Source organism: Helobdella robusta (genome assembly GCF_000326865.2).
Source record: "Helobdella robusta unplaced genomic scaffold HELROscaffold_10, whole genome shotgun sequence".
NCBI classification, from domain to species: Eukaryota; Metazoa; Annelida; class Clitellata; order Rhynchobdellida; family Glossiphoniidae; genus Helobdella; species Helobdella robusta.
In genome coordinates, this window is record NW_008703571.1 from 2,527,202 (window position 1) to 2,548,444 (window position 21,243).

At 33.4% G+C, this 21,243-nt stretch overlaps 3 protein-coding genes across 3 annotated transcripts in view; all 3 read left to right on the forward strand.

Moving 5' to 3' along the window:
• HELRODRAFT_166708 (hypothetical protein) overlaps window positions 1-301 on the forward strand; it is a gene marked incomplete at both ends in the record, with an annotated part of 4,940 nt that extends 4,639 nt beyond the window's left edge. Inside the window, one exon of the mRNA XM_009011933.1 lies at window positions 116-301. Coding sequence (XP_009010181.1) covers window positions 116-301 — 186 coding nt within the window. The remainder of the gene's footprint in view (window positions 1-115) is intronic.
• Window positions 302-4,938: 4,637 nt separating this feature from the next.
• Window positions 4,939-5,535, forward strand: HELRODRAFT_166709 (hypothetical protein; the record flags this gene model as incomplete). Its single annotated transcript, XM_009011934.1, has 1 exon — window positions 4,939-5,535. One exon carries the CDS (start codon window positions 4,939-4,941, stop codon window positions 5,533-5,535), a length of 597 nt encoding a protein of 198 aa, XP_009010182.1.
• A 768-nt stretch (window positions 5,536-6,303) lies between these two features.
• On the forward strand, window positions 6,304-19,498 carry HELRODRAFT_166710 (hypothetical protein; the record flags this gene model as incomplete). The annotated part of the gene is made up of 15 exons (XM_009011935.1): window positions 6,304-6,388; window positions 8,293-8,367; window positions 8,641-8,722; window positions 8,921-9,016; window positions 9,638-9,776; window positions 9,878-10,012; window positions 10,405-10,508; window positions 10,816-10,940; window positions 11,158-11,270; window positions 12,552-12,692; window positions 13,470-13,569; window positions 13,932-14,032; window positions 14,238-14,423; window positions 17,501-17,575; window positions 19,442-19,498. The coding sequence occupies 15 exons, from the start codon at window positions 6,304-6,306 to the stop codon at window positions 19,496-19,498; spliced, it is 1,614 nt and encodes a 537-aa protein (XP_009010183.1).
• Window positions 19,499-21,243: the final 1,745 nt, after the last annotated feature.

The window sequence follows — 21,243 nt, forward strand, 5'->3', positions numbered from 1 at the left end:
CAGCAGTATAAACAGCATAAACTCAACAGCAAACTCATCTCGTGAACACTTCTACCTACAACTTCTAAGCTGCTCTGAGGATTCCAACGGCATCTCCCAACAACAACAACAACAGCCTAAACAGGAGAACATTTCTTCAGTTCAAAACTTGGAAAATGAAACAAACAACAACAACAACAACAAAAACGTCAGTAACAATTTCAACATCGTCAACAGTGCTATCCTCAAAAAAGCTAACAAAAAAAATAAAAATAAAAAACAAACACTTCTTGAATCAGCCGGTATAGGAAATGTGTATTGAAATTTTATTAAAAAATAATAAAAAAAACGCAAAAAACCGACAATACAAAAATAATCACTTTCGCTTTCGTTTTGAGATACTTAACGATAATATATATAACTCATACTTTGGACGTTGATCATCATCCCTATCTACCGAATCATCATTATCTTCACCATTATCATCGTTCTCGTCATCACCATAATCATCATCATAGTCATCGTTTTCATCGTCGTCATCATCACCGTCACCGAAATACGCCATCATGAAAGTCATCATCATCATCATCATCATGGTCATCATCACCATCATCATCATCATCGTTGACGTCATCATCATCATCATCATCATCATCATCATCAGGGTAATCATCATCATCATCGTCATCATCATTATACTCATCATTTCTCGGTATGAAAAGCAAGCCAATAACAATCAATCACCGTCAAGCCAATAGATCAATAAATAAATAAATAAAATGAACATCCTCATTGATAAATGATTATTATCATCTTCTTGTTATATCATCCTAAACGCCGCCATCATTATCAAGATAATCACCATCATCGTCTCGTCATTATCATCATCATCGTCATCATCATCGTCATTATCATCTTTATTATCATCATCGTCGTCATCATAATCATCATCATCATCATCGTCGTCTTCATCACCGACGAAACAGTTTAAATGTAAAAACAGTCGTCATCGTCGTCGTCATCTTCACCATCATCGTGACGTCTCCGTTATACTCACTTTCATTAGCCTCCTCATCCTTCTCATCATCATCATCTTCATAGGAATCATCATTATCATCATCGTCAATATCATCATCATTATCATCACCTTCTTCCACAAACGGCAGTCTCATTCTTATGCGCCATGCTAACATCTTTCATCAAATCTCAATTCACTTTTATTGGCTTTGACGTCATTTACTCACTTATTTACATGTGGGTATATATATTATATATATATATATATATATATATATATATATATATATATATGTATATATTTATTTATGTGTGTGTGTGTGAGTGTGTGTGAGTGTGTGTGTATATAATAATACACACGAAATGCCTCAAACGTAAATTTATGTTTTTGTATAAAGTTTTGTTTTAACAAATATAATGCGTTTGTATCGGCGTATTGATGAAAGAGTAAGCCAAAAGTTTTAATGATATTATAAATAGGAGAGGTGTAAGTAGTGAAAAGAATGGGACCAAGGACAGATCCTAGAGGGACTCCAGTAGATAAGTTGAAGCTGGAAGAGACGTGGGAACGATTCGAAAGATAAGATTAAAATCAGGATGAAGCAGATCCCGTGATACCACATTCTGCCTCAAGTTTGTCAATAAGCATCTGATGATTAATGGTATTAAAAGCTGCTGGAAGATCCAGGCTGATTTTTTTTGGTTTGCTGTGTCTGTGGTTTACTCGATATCGTGTTGTGGATTTTCAATTTTCCGTTATAATTACAATATGTACAAGTATGAAATAGGAAGCTTTATAAAAAAATTAAAAAAAATACATGCCATTTTTATTCATTTTTTAAATTTTTAAATTTATCTATATTTATACATATTTACAATGGTTTTTTCTTGATAAATTTGACAAAACCATTCATTTATTTATCACGTATTTTTTCGCGAATAAATAAAACAAAACCGCATCGTAATTTTATTTACAAGGTGAATTATAAGATCGGAGGAAGTCCGTGAATTCGATTGACGCCTCACTGACCGGGTTCGAATCCGTGATGAAGAATAGAAGAACCAGACTGACATGATTCATTCGATGTAAAACTTTTCAAAAGTTTTGGTATTTTAATGTGGTTGTTACTAGGAAACTTTTAAAATTTATTTTTATACATACTTAAATAAATTTATTATACATCATTATTATTATATATTAATTATAAAATTATTGCATATTAATATTATATTTATTATAAAATCAATTCATTATATCAAGTTCTATCTAGGTTATTTAGTTCTTTTTTAATTTGACGTAATTAGTAGTTTATTTGTTTACTTGTTTTCGTTCTATTCATTTTGTACCTACTTTTTAAAATTTGTATACCAATTCGTGTACAATTTTTTCGTACCATTCAAGTCTGGCTATAGAAATGGAAACTGAAACCAGTAAGTCCAAATCACGATAAAATTTGTATATAAAATATGAACTTTGAACTTGTAATAAGCCATTTCATCCATGCATCCATGCATCCAGCTATCCATGCATCCAAGCATCTATTTAACTGTCCATCCAACCGACTATCCAACCATTTATACATTAGTTAATTCATCGTTTTTTTAGTTAATATATATAATTAGTCAGATTAGTGATTTAAATGTTTTATCTTTAACCTTAGAACTGAAAAAATAATTTGATATATAAATTTTGGCTTATTTATAAAGTATGGAAAACAAAATTCTTAATTTTAAAAGATAAATATGCCAAAATAGATCTAAATGGCATGGTCGATATCCTAAAATAAACCGCATAAACAAAATTCTGTTGGTTTGTTTAAATGAAAATGCAAGAAAATTATTGAAATAATTTGATCGGTTAGTTGTAAACAAGTGCACGATACGATGTTTACTCTGCGCTCCTGTTTGCCGTATCAAATGTGTGGTAGCAATATAAACACAATAAGATGAACGAATTATTCAAAAAGTGATGATGAAAGTGATGATAGAGTAATGACAACAAGTCAATTATGATGATGTATTCGGTGATAAGAGAGAGAGAAATATTTGAGTGAGTGTGTGTCTGGATGATGACGGGCAATTTAAAAAACTGAACAACACCACCATGGTTATTAGAATATATTAGCAGAGACGTTTATATGCTAACGCCTATGTCAAAAATTGCGGTGAGGAAGACGATGATGATGAGGACGATGAAATTTTGAAATCTTGAGTGAAATCTTGAGATCTTAAGTTGATTTGAATGAATTCTAATCTTGAGTTTTTTTTAAGAAATTTAAAATGAGAAAGCAAATGAAATAATGATGTATAGATATTGAAAATGATGATAATTATGATGCTGCCAAAGGCTGTATGTTGTTAGTGACGATGATGATGGTGATGACGATGACGTTTAAGACTACGATGATCCCATGACACTTGTGAACGCAATTAATTCGGATCTTCATAAATCAGTCACTAGCCTGGCTTGAATATCAGATGTCTTCTCACTTCTCATTTGTCCATTTTTTTTCTTCATTTGTTTTCCCAATCATTCATTCTTTCGTGTAATCGTTCATTCGTTCGTTCGCTCACTTATTTATTCATTCTCCTGTTTAATCCTTCTATCATTTTTAATAGTTTTAATAGTTCAGATACCACAATGTAAATAATACAATATTAATAATATAAATAACAATAAAACAAAGAAAAAATTGTGAGTAGAACAATTTGAATGGATGAGTTTTTTAAACATTAATTTCAGCAATGATTTCATATTGAAATACATACATATACATACATATACCTACATATGCAAATCGAGCGTTCGTCGCTTAATCAGTGTTTGCATTGATAAGCCTGGATGAAATGATCTGATCATCGTTCATCATCATCATCTTGTTGTAATAATAGTGTTGATCAAGCACATGTTTGCGGTTTATGAACCAAGATATTCGGTCCAATTAAAAAAAATTATTTTTGCTAAATTTATAACTTATATTACTACTGTTATTATTAATAAATTATAACTTAATATATGTGTTTATTAAGAATATAAACAAATAAATGAATTAATATATATATATATATATATATATATATATATATATGTTTATATATATATATATATATGTTTATATAATTTATTTATATATAAAGTTCAACTGGTTCGCCTACTTGTGAGTTATTCAGATGGAAAGAGACACAGGTTTGAAAACAATTCCATTTAAAACTAAAACAATTGTAACTATTTCGTGTAAACAAATTGTGAATTAGATTTCGTCTTAGAGTTCTAACTAGTGAGGAAATTTTTTTAAACTTTTTTATTAAAACATTTTAATTCTGATTATTAACATTACAATTTAAAAAATATATTTTATGAATTTTACGATGTTATAAATGTTTTCAAAAGATTTATTTATTATTTCCTGTTTGATTAATTAAACTAAAAATAATTTATTAAAAATACTATGATTACGAACTTTAGTTTTCCTAGCCGAGATGTTAAAATTTTGTGAACACAAATTAAGTAAAAGTAGTTGAAGGGATTGCCTCGACCTCAGTTATTTATGCCTGTCATTCATAATATTAATCATTTTTTAACAATATTGTCAAAGAAAATTTTTATCTTTTCTTTTATTAACTATAGTTATTTTATTAGCTGGTAAGAGTTCTAGAAAGAATGTCTGAGCATACGTTGATACAACGAATGTTTATAAAAAAAACTTTGAGAATATCAGCAAAATAATCAGAACAACGGCGTCAACATTAGTGAAGAATTATTTATCAACCAGACAAATATAAATAACAATATTTCTTGAGAATTTTTCGAAGCGATAAACCGACAAACTATTGATTCAAACGTTCATCATTAACATCAAGTACAAAACCAGACTATTTTTGATTAATTAAATAATGTTACCATATCAACAACTGCAATATTTATTGCAGAAATCAGCAGAAATGAATCGAAAAAACGTGCCGAAAGAAGTAATTCTTTTGAAAAAATTTTCCACTCAACAACAGAAGCAAAATTTGTTTGAAAGCAATAGCAACCAAACCACCGTTAGTAGCAGCAACGTCATTAACATCAATGAAAGCAACAACATCAATGAAAGCAACAACATCAGTGAAGCCAACAACAACAATGAAACCAACGACATCCACACCACCAGTAACACTAATGACATCACCAACTCATCACCCGATTCTCAACGCCCCCTCCTTCAAACTATGGTCACCGACTTTTCCGCCAGCGGCAATTCACAACCAGGAACAACAGTCATCTACCCACCTATTGATCCAACCATCGATCCATTCACCAATCCGCCTCTCGATTCACTAAGTAGCCCCATCCCAAAATGGGCGGTTCGTAAGGTCCACGGATCGAAAGATGGGACGAAGAACGACAGTAATGAAAAAGGCGAAGAGGAGAGAGAGAAATGGGATAAAAAGTTGGATTTCCTGTTATCCATTATTGGATTTGCTGTTGATTTGGCAAACGTTTGGAGATTTCCTTACCTTTGTTACAAAAATGGAGGAGGTGAGTTGGCTGAATGATTGAATGGAATGATTGAATTGAATGATTGAATGGAATGGTTAAAATGTTAATGAATGGTTTAATGCTTATAAATTTCGATTATCAACTTTCATATCCTCACAAAATCTTCGCAAATGTAGAGTGCCAATAGAATAAAAAAACAAGTATGAAACATTAAATCCTAAAAACGATCTATGCTTAGCGGGGCATTCGTTTTTATGGGATAATAAAATTGGAGTTATTTTTTAGACCCTTCACGTATAAATAAAATAGATTTTTCAAGTGTTGCTCCTAAATTTGAACGCCATTATTATTTCATCTGCGTGTAATTGTGTAAAATTGTTTTGTTTAGGTATGCCTGGCTGTATGTATTCATTATTCATGACCACGTGTATTAAATGGAGACATTTTTTATTTACCATTTCTTCAGATTTCAATAAACAACCATAATTTTTGAAATAAAACCTACGCTTACTTGAATTATGTATTATAGTCATAATTTTTATTTTATGATGAGTGGATTCTACGCTTTAGATGATTGTTAGGTTTTTTTTCAATTTAATTCTTAAAAATAGCTTTCAATCTAATCTAACATCAGAGCAACGTATACTACAAACGGTCGACAATATTTTTAAAAATATGAAAATACGAAACAAAAATCCAATAACACTCAAAGTAATAATAATAAAAATAACAATAATATTAATAATGGTGATGATGGTGATGATAAATAATAATAATACTAATAATAATAATAAAATCTACCTAAAAAATTTCCCCACAAACAAATGACTAATCTTGTTGAGGTGTTATTAATTTTATTGACTGGCATGTGCCGGCTGATGTTAAGTGCTTTTATGGCGGGTCACCCAGGTTAACAGATCCGTGTTGCATTGCAGTTAATACTATTTTTTCATTTTTTTTCGTTTTTTTTTTATTAGGAAAAATAATGAATAATAATAATAACAATTGCTATTGTTATTGCTATTATTATAATTATATTTTTATTTTATGAGTGCGTCCTAACTTATGCGCCATTGGTTTGCGTTAAAATACCAATGACTGTAAAAAATAATCTTAATGACGTCATTCTCATTTTTTCTTTTACTTTTTCATTTTTCCCTGTCCATTCTCTCTTTCACTCTCTCTCTCCCCGTCTCTCTCTCTCTCTCTCTCTCTCTCTCTCTATTTCCGTTCGTCTCTTTTTTTTCCGTGTCTCTTCTCTCTCTATTCACCCATTTACCTTTTTTCCAATTTATGTCTCACTACCTTTCTTTTCTCTCTCTCTCTCTCTCTCTCTCTCTATCTTTTTCTATCTCCATCTCTTTCTCTACTCTCTACCCTCTCTTTTTAATTTATCACTTTATACATGATCGTCGTCTTCATCTCTACAACATCACAATTAAATTAATGCGTCATTTCTTCGTTGTAAATAATTCATTAATTTTTTTCATTTTATCTGGAAAAGCCTCTAGATACATTTCCGCAACAAAAATTTGAAAATAAACAGATCGAATTTGTTGATAGATGTCTGTATACAAATGTTTGTCGCATGTTGTATGCAACAAGTAGTATACAGTGTACACTATACATACGTAGACACAAACACACGCATTCATACATACCAACACATACTTACGTACCGTACATACAAGTTCTATGCAAATGTAAATAAATGTATAAATGTAAATAAATAGGTGTGATTATGAAATGGAAATTTGATAAATGAATGTAAATAAGTTCAAGTGTAAAGGCCATTTGAAAACAATTTAGAGTAAAAATGTGTGCATGCTCTGATTTACATTTCAACAATAATGATTTAAAAATTAATTAATAATAAAGATAAATTAAAAATAATTATATAAAATTAATAGTTGATGAAGTTAAAAAATTGTGAAAAAATGGAACAAACTTTTTTAAAAGATTATTCCTGTATATGGGAGTGTATGTATGTGTGAGTTTATGGATTTATGTGTGTGTGTGTGTGAGTCCTTGTGTGTGTGTGTGTGTGTGTGTGTGCGTGTGTGTGTGTAAAAATGAGTATGTTTGTATTGTATGTCTAAGAACATGTTAATTTAATTTTATCCAGTATTTTCATGTGTGTATGTGTCTAAATCTGTATGTGTATGTTATGTATATGTGTGTGTGCGTGTGAATGTGTGTGTGTCTGTGTGTGAATGTGTGTGTATGTATGTGCGCTGATTTTCAACGTCAACATGTGCGTCTAGTTAATTTTAATTGTGTTTGAAGTTTGTTGGCACAGCATTTAAGAATGGGGTCATGTCACATTGGCCTGTGTCACATGCTAAATGTTTCCAAATTGTCAATCTGATGATGTTTACGAGGATGATACTTATGATTATGATGAAGACGACGATTGTAATGATGATAATGATTGGGGTATGATGATAATGGTGATGATGATTACGGTTGGATGATGATGATGATGTTATTGGCGATGTCGTTAATATGGATGAAGGTTTCGCCGTTTTGTCAAATTAACTAGAATGATGATGACAATAATATCATTGAAGCCCCTTTCGATGAGCGAAAGAAATCATGCAGATGTGAAATGAACGACACATTGAACACAACCATCATTTTAAATACTCTATTTATGGAATTATAATTTTAAATTATATAAATAAATATTTTTATTAACTAAAAAGCTAAAAATAACGACAAAATGAATTACTCAAAAATTTTATCAATTAAAACACCAGAAGCATCAGTAGTTAGAAACCATAAAAAAATTATAATAAATTTTCACTCGCTAGGGGCATTTTTGATTCCGTACTTCGTGATTCTGGTGTTCGGGGCCCTTCCTCTGTTTTTCATGGAGCTGGTGCTTGGTCAATGCCACCAGGCTGGAATCATTGCTGTTTGGAAGATTGTGCCAATCTTCAAGGGTCGGTTGTTTGATTGGTTGGCCTGATGAGATGTTGTTTGATTGGTTGGCTGGCTGGCTAGCTGGGCGGTTGTTCGATTGGATTAGTGTGTGAATAGGCGATTGATTGGTTTACTGAGTGATTGTTGGATGGGCTGTTTGATTCTAACCCAAGGAATAGGCATTTGTCAGTGTCTCATTGCATTTTACGTCGCCTTCTACTACAACGTCATCATAGCCTGGTCCTTCTACTATCTCGTCCACTCTTTGACCTCTGTCCTGCCCTGGTCACACTGCAATAATGATTGGAACACTGAATTGTTAGTTTGGTTTCTGGTTGTTTTGCTTTCAGTTAATTTTTTCTTGCTTAAAATCCTATGAGATTAACTTGCACTCAATGAAAAAGTTAATACGCTATAATGATCAAAAAACTGATTTAATTTCAATTGTTGTTAAATTTAAATTAATCCAATTAGTTTTATAACTTTGTAATCAAATAACTAAAATTCCAACGACAGATGTCAGGATGAACCGACCTTTTACAACCAGACTCACAGAAACAGCTCTGCAATTATCAACGTTGATAGAACAAGTCCCGCCCAAGAATTCTTCGAGTTTGTGGTTTGCTAAATTTTTGATCGATTGAATGAATGAATGAATGATTGATTGATTGATTGATTGATTGAATGACTGACTGACTGACTGACTGACTGACTGACTGGTTGGTTGATTGATTGATTGATTGATTGATTGATTGATTGATTGATCGATCGATCAATCGATCGATTGATCGATCAATTGATTGATTGATTGTTAATGGATGGTTGACTAATTGATTAATTTTAGCATTGGACTGATTTGAAAAATAGATTGATTTGTAATTTTATAGCAGAACGATTGGTGAACTAATTTAATGTTGATTGTACTTTTGTTGTTGCATTTAAAATTGCTTTTATAATCATATTTTAATAATTTATTAAGAAATTTTCTTTTTTGTCATTACCGTTTGTGCTGTTTTGAAACGTATCCGCCTTCCCACCACTACGTAATTATTTCTTCAAACTTTTTATGATCAGCAAGCCTCTTATATATCTTTTTATCATTTTAACCCTATCAGAATTGTTTTATTTTCATGTATATGCAAACAACTGAACGTTATAATAGCAGCCAAAATTCATCGGTTCATCATCTCCAATGTCTTCATATTATTACAACTCTGACGTATGTCGCACCAGACGCAAAGCATTGGGACTACAGAATAGCCATGGTTTAGAGAACTTGGGCCCAATGAGGAACGAGTTGGTCTTCTGTCTCATGGCCGTCTTCATCCTCATCTACCTAAGCCTCTGGAAAGGTGTCAAAACGAGTGGCAAGGTCTGAATTGAAGTTGAAAATTTATTTCTGCTGCTGTTCGTAATTTATGTTTACGTAACCAGCGGCCCAACCATAACCCTAACTCAAATACTCACTCCAAGGTCGTCTGGGTGACAGCGACCATGCCCTACTTGGTCCTGGCCATCCTGTTCGTCAGAGGTCTGTTTCTGCCAGGATCACTGGATGGGATTTTTTACTACCTCATTCCCAACCTTTCTAAGATTGGAGAATGGCAGGTAGCGATATTGTGACTATGACGACGACGACCAACTATGATGATAGATGGCAAACGACTATGATGATGAAAATGAAAAATTACATTTTTTTGGCTTTTTTATTTCATAATTTTTGTTGATTACTTCTGGCAAATAAAAGTTTTCAATTGAATAAAAATTAATAAGATTAATAAGATGACAATATAATAATAATGAAGATTCAAATGATAACGATAGCTTGCGTTTTAAAAGCTATTTGATTGATTGATTGATTGATTGATTGACAAAAGCATTGTAACATGGATCCTAATGTAAAAATTCTTACTATGAAAACAGAAACAAAACTAATACCCCACTTATTCATCCTTTCTATCTGGGTATGTACCAGTTGAATTTTATCAAACACACACCAGGTGTGGATAGACGCGGCTGTTCAGATATTTTTCTCTGTTGGGGCAGGTTTTGGAGTCCACATCGCCCTGGCGAGTTACAACAAAACTCACCACAACTGCTACAGGTAGTGGTGGTTGGTTATTTCTTTTTTGTTTGTTTGTTTTTTTGTTGAGAACGTAGTTTATTTTCATTCGCTAGAATCTGGAATGTATCTCACTTTGTCTGGTACTATGGATTCAACTTGGAGTAAAATGAATGTTTTTTGTTTTTGTTTATTCACTGAGTATTTTAGCGCATTAACTAAAAAAACTGATCAAACCAACTGGGAAACAATTAACTAATTGAATTAACTTAATTTGCTAAAATCAGTTTGAATCAAATTAATTCAGTGATCTACTACTAAGACATCCACCAACCAACAATAAATACAGAGATTGTCTGATAACAGCTTGCGTCAACTCTGCCACTAGCCTCTTCGCTGGCTTCGTCATCTTTTCCTACCTCGGTTACATGGCCACTAGATATGGAAGAGAAATTTCGACTGTGGCAACTGAAGGTAGGTTGAGCAAAAGGGGTGCACGGTGGGGATATAAAAATATTTAAATTTATCTTTGCCATAACGCTTCACTATCATCTTATCGTCATCGTCATTATCGTCATAACAATATCAATCATCATCGCCATTGTCATCATCATCACCACCATCATCGTCGTCACCATCTTCATCGTCGTTGTCGTCATCACCATCATAATCATCCATAACAACAACTTAGGTCCGGGACTTGTTTTTGTGGTGTACCCTGAAGCGATCGCTACCCTGCCTGGCTCGGTCTTCTGGTCGATCATCTTCTTCATCATGCTCATCACGCTTGGGATTGATAGTGCCGTTAGTAATTAATATTATCCTGTCAAATAATTTCTATTGAGAGAGCCGACCATGATAAATTGCTTCACATTCAACAGCGTTTTTTGTTATCATAATTGCACTAGACCCAGGTATTTTTGTGTAGTAGTGGTAGTAGTAGTAGCAGTAACAGCAGCAGTAGTTGTAGTAGTAGTTGGTTATTTTCTCAATTGCTTACCAAATTATCAGTTATTAAATTTTTTCTGATCTACTCATGACTATCACTCAATTTAAGCTAGACACTCCTTTACACTTGGCAATCCACTCACTCGCTTACAATTTTTACTCGCTCTGTCACTCACACGTTGTGCTCACTTACTCACTCATTCATCCACTCACTCGTTCACCAATTCACTCATTCACTCATTCACCCACTCATTCACTCAGTGCATAAACTGAGCGCCAAAACAAATGATAAAACAATTTTCATCCGGCGTATAAGATGATTTATGACGTCAGTGGAAGTAGGCCAGCGCATCTCATTACGTCATCAGTACGGAGTTCGCATTCACGGCCGGCTTAACCGCTCTTTGCCTTTTATTCAATAACCCAATCTTTCTCCGACGCGCAAATGTATGCAGGAATATACGAAATGAAAGCCAAGGCGCGTGAAAGCGGTTGGGTAATTTGATTTTTTTTCCGCTCTTGTCGAGTTTTTTTCACGTTCGTAAATAATTCTTTGTTTCTTTTTCTTTCAGTATTTTTTACGTTAATGCTGTAATGTGATTGGATTGTAAAATTGATTTTATTTCTATGTGACTTTTTTTATTCTCTGGATATTTTTTCTGTTTTTTTTTAGCTTTTTTTTGCAATTTCTTCATTCTGAAATGTAATGAGTTCTGATTTTTACGAGATTTCATGTTGAAAGAGTTTTAAAATTGAACGCTTGTCAACTTCTCTTTCATCCAGCAGTTGTAAATGTCATTCTCATTCTCATTCCCATTACAATTTATTTTCTCCTCCATAACTTCATCATCACCATCGAATTCTGCATTTTCCATGGACAGAACTTTTTATCAGTTTCATCACGTTTATTTATTTGACTCTAAATCGTTGATTCCCATCTTCACTGCCACTGCAATATTATCAGCACCATTTCCGGCTTATCATTTTGATTGAAATAAAATCACACTGAACGTTATAAATGTCATCATCGTCGTCGTCGTCATCACCATACCACAACGACCACCACCACCACGACCACCACCACAACCAAAATTACCACCACCATCGTAATCATTATCACGACGAATAACCACACAGATGGGTGGATTGGAAGCCCTGCTGACTGGGATTAGTGACGTGTTCCGGGTGGAGTTGAAGAAAGTGAGGTTCTCACGGGAGCTGCTGACGCTTGTAGTCGTCGTTCTGGCGTTTCTCTTTGCCCTGCCAAATGTCTCATCGGTAAGTAAGGGGTGATGATGTTGGCGGAAAATTTGTAAAAAAATGAAAAGTATTTTGCAAATTGTGAAGTCGTAAAACTGTGCAGGATTTTTAACTAAAAAATAACGAAAAAGACGATGATGATGTTTAAATTAAAATGATGGCGAGAGGGATAACGATGATGATAATGTGACTAGATGCAATTGAATTGGCTTCTTCCGTTCTAATTTTCTACCTAGTTAATACAAAGTCTATTGCTGTCGGGGATGATTTAGCGAAGTATAAACAGGACAGGGTAGCGCGTACCAGAATGAAGTAGATTGGATTATGGGTGATTATTTATAGCAGACAGGAATCTTTTGTGTGAGCGTGTTTCGTAGTTTGGCGGGTCCCTCTTCACAACGACACCGGCGCATTCATGCTTGTCATCATTCTTCACCATCGTTATAATCACCAACGAAGCAACGTCTGCATGCTCATCTCCAGTTTTATTGTTATCCATTTTATTGCCATTATTTTTATTATTATGATTATTATTATTATTATTACTATTATCATTATTATTATTATTATCATTATTATTATTCTTAATGTAATTATTTTAATTACCGTTTTTGTCATCTTAACTTGAACGTTGCCAGTTGAATCAGCAACATTGTCATTATTATCATCGCTATCGTCGTCGTCGTTATCACCATCATCATCACCATTACTACTATCACCACCACCACCATCATCTCCATCACTACCAACATCATCATCTCCATCACCACCAACATTATCATCAACCCCGTGAAGGGTGGTGTATACCTGGTGACATTATGGGACGTGTTTGCCACAGGGCCTGCCATTTTGTTTGGCGTGTTGATGGAAGCAGTTGCTGTCAGCTGGTTTTATGGTTTGTTGTTTCATTTCATTGTAGTTGTCATTGTCGTTGTCTCGTCTCGATGTCTCGTCATGATGTCTCGCCTCGTTTTCTCGTTTCGTTGTATCATTGCTATGGCAATCGTTATCGTTAGTTTCATCATCGTTATCGTTGTCTTCATCATCCTAATCATCATTGTCGTCGTCATCATCATCATTATCATTGTCGTGGTTGTTGTTGTCGTTACTACCATTTTTACTAACATCATCATTTTCATCTTAATCTTCTTTACTTTTTTTTACTAGTGTCAGCATTACCGTAAGTTAAATGACGATGACGTCAATGATGATGATGATGATTATAATTACCACCATCATCATCATCATTGCCCCAAGGGTTGAATAATTTCTGCGCGGACATACAATATGCCCTGGGTTTCTACCCCAGCATCTATTGGAGGATTTGCTGGAAGTATATCAGCCCCCTACTGCTATTGGTCGGTTGTGGTGATGATGATGGTGATGATCATAATGATGATGGTAATGCTAATGATAGTAATGGTAAAAAGGACAATAACAATGATGATGAAAGCAATGATGATGACGACGATGATTGTGAAGTTTTCCATTATAATCTTTAATACTAATAGCCCTAATCCCATTAGCCAATCCCAATCAACCCAATGGCAATCCCTTCACAAGGTCATGATACTTTCCAGCATCATATGGTTCGAACCACTGCGATACATGTTGAACACCAAACAGCACTACGTCTATCCCGGCTGGGCCAACGTGCTCGGTTGGATGATCACCTCGTCCAGTATCATCTTCATTCCTCTGACCGCCCTCTATCTGCTCACCTGTAAGGGACGCCGGACTTTCAGAAAGGTGGGTTGTGATGATGAAATGATGGTGGTGCAGATGGTGGTGATGAATGTCAGAGTCAGATCGGATTAAATTTTTTCTAAATTCTGCAAGTGTATTTGCGATTTATCATAAATTTTATTCGATTTTATTACTATTTTTATCATCTTAATGATATAGATTGTCGCCACGTCATTATCAAATACGTTTTGTATCATCATTTAAAGGTATCATCATTCAAAGGTATCATCATTTAATGACATCATCGTCTAATGAAATCATCATTCAATGACATCATATTTATCACTTGGGTCATCGTCATATCACCATTGACGCCACTTTTGCTGCATAGAGGAACAATTCTTCTACGTCAATTATATGATCGCTTACAAAACTGCTATCCACCATTACATATTATCATTCCGTATCATTTCTGACCCAAATTTAGAAAGCTTTTGGTTTTTTTATCAACATTATTCATATTATACGTCGCCATTTTAGCTTTCATTTGCCGCATGAATTAGGTTTTCACCGAAAATAAGAACAAAAGTTTTTCATGTCATAACTATTTAATTTGTTATTTCAATTCATTCAATTCATATTCATCATAATCGTCATTGTGATACCATCATCATCAAGATCACAATGCAATACAATACAATACAATGCAATGCAATGCAATACAATACCATACATTACAATACAATACAATACATTACTATACATCACAATACAATACAATACAATACAATACAATACAACACAATACAGCAACAATAATCATAAACTATCACCAAGCAATAACATCATAAAACATCATCATAATTACCATCACGACTATCACATCACTACCACCATCCGTGATAATAACCATCCCATCCTCTTCATCACCATCACCATCATATTAATCACACTTCATCAACGTTTTCGTCATTTCCACAACAATTTTCAGCCACATCTCTCTCTATCGCCTTCATCTCTCGTTTAGTTAGTACGCTTCATTTGTTATTGAAACTTAAGAACGCTATCACCACACACACACACACACACACACACACACACACACACACACACACACACACACACACACACACACACACACACACAGTCATACACTTACGTCATACACTTACATACGCATATAATTGCTATATCATATCTATGATTATACAACTCATATATTTTCTACGTTGGTCCTAATTATTTTTACGAGGGCTTCTTTTATGTGAAGCGGTTTCATCTCCTTGCATTCACATTTGAAATTTTCATTTATTTATCCGTGATGACTCTTTTTTCAACATTTTATTTTTGTAACAGCGGTATGACCAACACTGCTGTTGGGACGCTTTTTGATTTGCAGTAATTTCTCTCAGTAGACACCTCATTGTGGCATTATATGACTGATTGCTTTGATGGGTGTTGTGGTTGAAGCCGCTGCTATTGCTACTGCTGCTGCTGCCGTAACGACGACGACGACGACGATTGATGGCGATAATGGTGGTGATGAGAATGATGACGCTTATGATAGCGGTAAATTGAATCGTAAAATAATTCAACGTTAATTAGGAAATTTATGAATTCGTGATTTTGAAATTGATGAAATGATTAAAAAATGTATATCAAATGTGAGGATGTTGATTAAAACTTAAGATTTAGCAACTCTCGTTGATGATGATAATTTTTTTTTCGCTCTGGGCAAATAATATGTGTTTCGTTGTAGTAATTGTGATGGTTGTGAAAATGTTTAAAATTAGCTGCCAGGATTAAAATGATGGTTACAATAGAATTAGTTATTATCAGTTTGGATAAGGCCCATTTTACATTGAATAACACGGTCATAATGAATTTCACAAACGATGAATCTTAGAAAGAAAAAAAACATACAAGAAAGCTTGACAAGATGAAAGTTAAAAATGAATGAAAATGACGACGACTACAATGATGATGATGATGATAATAAGATAATAATAATATTAATAATAATAATAATAATGATGATGATGATGATGATGATGATGATGATGATGATGATGATGATGATGATGATGATGATGATGAAATAATTGGCTGAGATGATGAAGTTGACGATGATTGTAGCGTTGGTGATAGTGATTGGAGAATTGCAATTAAGTGAGACTACACGTCATATTAACGTCGTAAATATCATCCGAACCGACGCCGCTCTCGTAATTATCATCTTCGTCATCATCTTTGTCATCATCTACGTCATCATCTTCGTCATCATCTTCGTCATCATCTACGTCATCATCTTCGTCATCATCTACGTCATCATCTACGTCATCATCTTTGTCATCATCTACGTCATCATCTTCGTCATCATCTTCGTCATCATTTTCGTCATCATCTTCGTCATCATCTTCGTCATCATTTTCGTCATCATCTTCGTCATCATCTTCGTCATCATCTTCGTCATCATCTTCGTCATCATCTTCGTCATCATCTTCGTCACCTATGTTTTCTTTTCTGTTTTCATATTTGTCGTCATCATCTTCATTTTCACCATTTTATCAGATCCATCTTCATAAATATTTCACCATCAACATCATTCCAACTATCATTTTCATCATTCTTACTTTAATTTTTATTTTTATTAAATAAGTGTGAATGATGATGATAATGACGACGACGATGATGAAGATGATGAGGATGAAGATAAAGATGATGATTAGCATTTTCAAAAATGACGATAGTTTTGAAAATAAATATAATGATGATGGTGAATATTATAGTTATCGTTGAGTGAATGATGAAAAAGATGATGACGATGACGACGATGATGAAGTTGATGATGATGACGAAGACGAAGAGAACAACTACTCCAGTGGCCAGTATCACGAAGTGTTTTTATTGCACTTTATGTTAATAGGTTTTGCAGCGATATGTGTTTTATCACCTCTCACGCACACACACACACACACACACACACACACACACCATCAGCTCTTCTTCCTCATTTTTTATATCATTTCCACCACCATCATCATCATTATCATCACCATCACCGTCATCATCACCATCATCTCCATCATCATCACCGTCATCTTTACCATCATCATTACCATCATCATCATCGTTACCAGAAGCTGGCACTCAACATATCCCCGTATTGGGAACACGAAGAAATAGAAAATGGCGCCGAAGTCACAAGGTTCAAGGTGAGGACGATACTATTATCATAACCTTCATCGTCATCGTCATCATCACTATCATCACCATCATCATCGTCATCATCACCATCATTATCTTCATCGCCGTTATCATTATTAACGTCATCGCCAATATCGTCATCGTCATCTTCGGCATCATCAACAACTTCCATAATAACTTCAGATCGGCCACTGGTTGAAGTTTCCAAGAAAGAGATATTAGTGGAGACACGATATCAATCGATCAATCAACTAAGTCAACCACAAACAGCCAATCAATACACCAATCAACCATTCAATCAACCATTTAATCAATCATTCAATTAATCATTCAATTAGCTAGTCAACCATCCAACCAACCACAGTTCAATTAAACAACTTATTCACTAAACAACGAGCCAATCAACCAATCAGAAAATAAATCAGTTATATGATTAATCAATCAATCACTCAATCAATCAACCAATCAATCAATTAATCAGTGAGTCAACTAACCAGTCAGCAAATCAAAAAATTATTCAGCTGTTTAACTAATTAGAAAAATATTTCAATCATTTCAAATCTAACTATGAAATACACATTTATCAACAATTTAGCTATTTAATTTTTGTTAAAAAACATGTTAAACAAATTTCGCGTAATTAATTAAATAATTATTGATATTGATAACATTATTTGTTTGTTAAATTATTCATTTGTTCAACTGTTGCTTCCGATAAGGCATTACAATTATTTTAAAATAGTTTTAATTATTAAGAAAAATTATAATAAATGTTTATTATTGCCATAACAATATTTATTATTATTATTATCATTTTTCTATTTATATTTTTCTGTGTTTCTTATTCTTTGCTAGTCAAATTTCTTTTCGCAGCTGTTTAGTTAATGAGCGGACCTGACGCTTTGATGTTCGCTACATTTTAAAATATCACCAACGATTTCAATAATTTTTTTTTCTTCTTTTTATGATAGTCTATAGTTTATAGTAGAGATAGATGATAGTTTAATTACTATCATCATCATTATCATCATTACCATCACCGTCATCATCATCATCGTCATCATCATAATTGTTATCACCATCATCGTTACCATCGTCATCATAATCATCATCATTATTACCTTCATAATTTTGTCAACCTTTATCATCATCAACCTTTATCATTACCGGCATGGTTACGATTAAATATATCATCATTACGTCATCACCGTCATCCTCATAGTCGTCGTCATCATCTCCATTGCCATTTGATTGCAATCATTGGTATAAATTATTGTACAATTTCTTCGTCTTCGCATAGGATTATAAAGATGAACTTAAAATTTGTTTCATTTAATTTTTTTAGAGTAAAAAAACTTGCGAAAAAAATAATTGGAATTGGAACCAGGTCAGAAACAAAACATAATACTTTTAAAATATTTTTAATGAAAATTAAAAAAAGATAGTAGGAAGAAAGAAGAAAAAGTTAAAAAAGTAGAAAAAGCGCCATTTTAAGGAATGAAATGACATAAAACATGATTAAGATTAACCGGACAAGCTGAACAAACAAACAAACCAGCAGTAGCAGACAGACTTGAACAAATATCATACAATCACACTCACACACGCACACCTCTAGACACTTTGTAAATACCCTTACACACGTGCATAATACAATATATATTTAACGGAAAATTTTTACTTTTCAAGAAACTAATGCCGACACGACTTTAAAATAAACATTGTAATTCAAATATCTACAAACAAATTTATACATTTCTGAGCAAAGCACCGCATACACCACACACACACACACACACACACACACACACAACACGGATCCACACACGTAGACACACACACACAAACATGCACGCACACACACACAACACAAGCACATGTGTACATTCATCAACAAATTCAAATGTGAAAAACCCCATAAGAGCAAATAGAGAGAATAATTGGGAACATTTTTCATAAGTCCATGCCATAGATAAAGCAAAAAACAAAGAACAATGATACATAGAACAATAACACTGAGAAAATGTAAACATTGCCAGCAATGAATGCAAATGAGGCAATTTGGCGGAAAAGCTGAGTGATAAAGAGGGATTATGTCATGTAGGTCATAAATTGTCATCAGCATAGAAACAACAAAAAATAAACAAAGAATAAATTATTCAGACCTTAATTTTTGTAATAAAGCAAGCAACCTTTGCGGAATTTTGATGAGAATTTTTGTTTCAAAATTTTTTAAAAATATATTTAATAAAAACATTAAACAAAATGTTTAAAATATAAATTAAAATATTTTTTTTATAGATTTTTGTCTAAAAACTTGTTAAAAATAATAAAAAAATCAAGTATTTAAACCATATATCCATGATTTAAACACTTCAAACTTGACAAAAAACAAAAATTCCAAAACAAAACATTGAAAAAAGAAATAGCTCGTAAAAAAATTTACAACACAAAAAACAAAACATAAAAACTAAAAAAATTAATCTGGAATAATATGCCTGGAGGACAGAAGTCTTTTTTTGCATGATCATTGAAGAAAGTTTTTATGGAGGGCGGTCATGCCGTCGCCTGGCACAATACAAACTACCCTTACCCCTCCCTTCTAAAAACTTCAATTTTTTCAAATATTTTTTCACAAAGTTTTAAATCCAAAGTATATTTATTTATCTTAAGACAAAATGTTAGTATGTAACAAACTGTATATATGAGTGAATACGTAAATTGTATAGGATCAATTTCAAATAAATTTCGTCAATTTAGGTAGCATAAAAAGTTTATGGGGGGTAATCGTACCAAAGTATAAATGCGTGAACGAATGAAGAAATGGATAGATGGATGGATGGATAAATGAATTGAATGAATGAACGAACGAACGAATGAATGAACGAATGAAAGAAAAAAAAGAATAAAAGAATGAATGAACAAACAAACGAATGATAAAGCTCAGGAATGATGAAATGTCAGAATTAAAAATAGTAAGAATAAAATTTCATATAAATGAAAATAAATAAAAATCCCTGCCGATGTCCATCGATAAATTTATATATCCGTAATAATGGTCGGTATCCGATGAGAATATACCGGCTCGTACGTTAACCGAGTATCATATAATATTTAATTGATTTGTGGTAGCGCTCTTAATCATAATCGTCACCATCTTTTCGTCATCATCGTCGTCGTCATCGTCATCTTCACCAACATCATCGTTGTCGTCATCATCTTCACCACCATCACCGTCGTCATTATGTTTGTTGTGAACATATCACCGTCAATGTCATCACCGCCGTTTTCTTATTCACCATTAAAATCGTCACCATCATCCTGTCCCTCACGGTCACTATCGTCATGGTTAAATTTATTATCAACATCGTCATCATCATCATCATCGGCGTCATCATCATCATCTGCGTGGTCGTTATCATTTTCATCCTCATCCTCTTCTTCAGTGACGTTGTTAGCAGCTGCATCATTACCATCGTCCTCATCATCATCACCATCATCATCAACACCGCCATCCCCATTTCATCACCATCGTCATCATTGTAACACACGTCACCATCAGTGTCGCTATTACATGCTGCAACTAACAATTAGTGCAGAAATTATAAATAAGGAGGGGACGAAGGAGGCTTATAGAGAAAAAGCGTTTTTCCGGAAACGATGACGTCATCAAGCC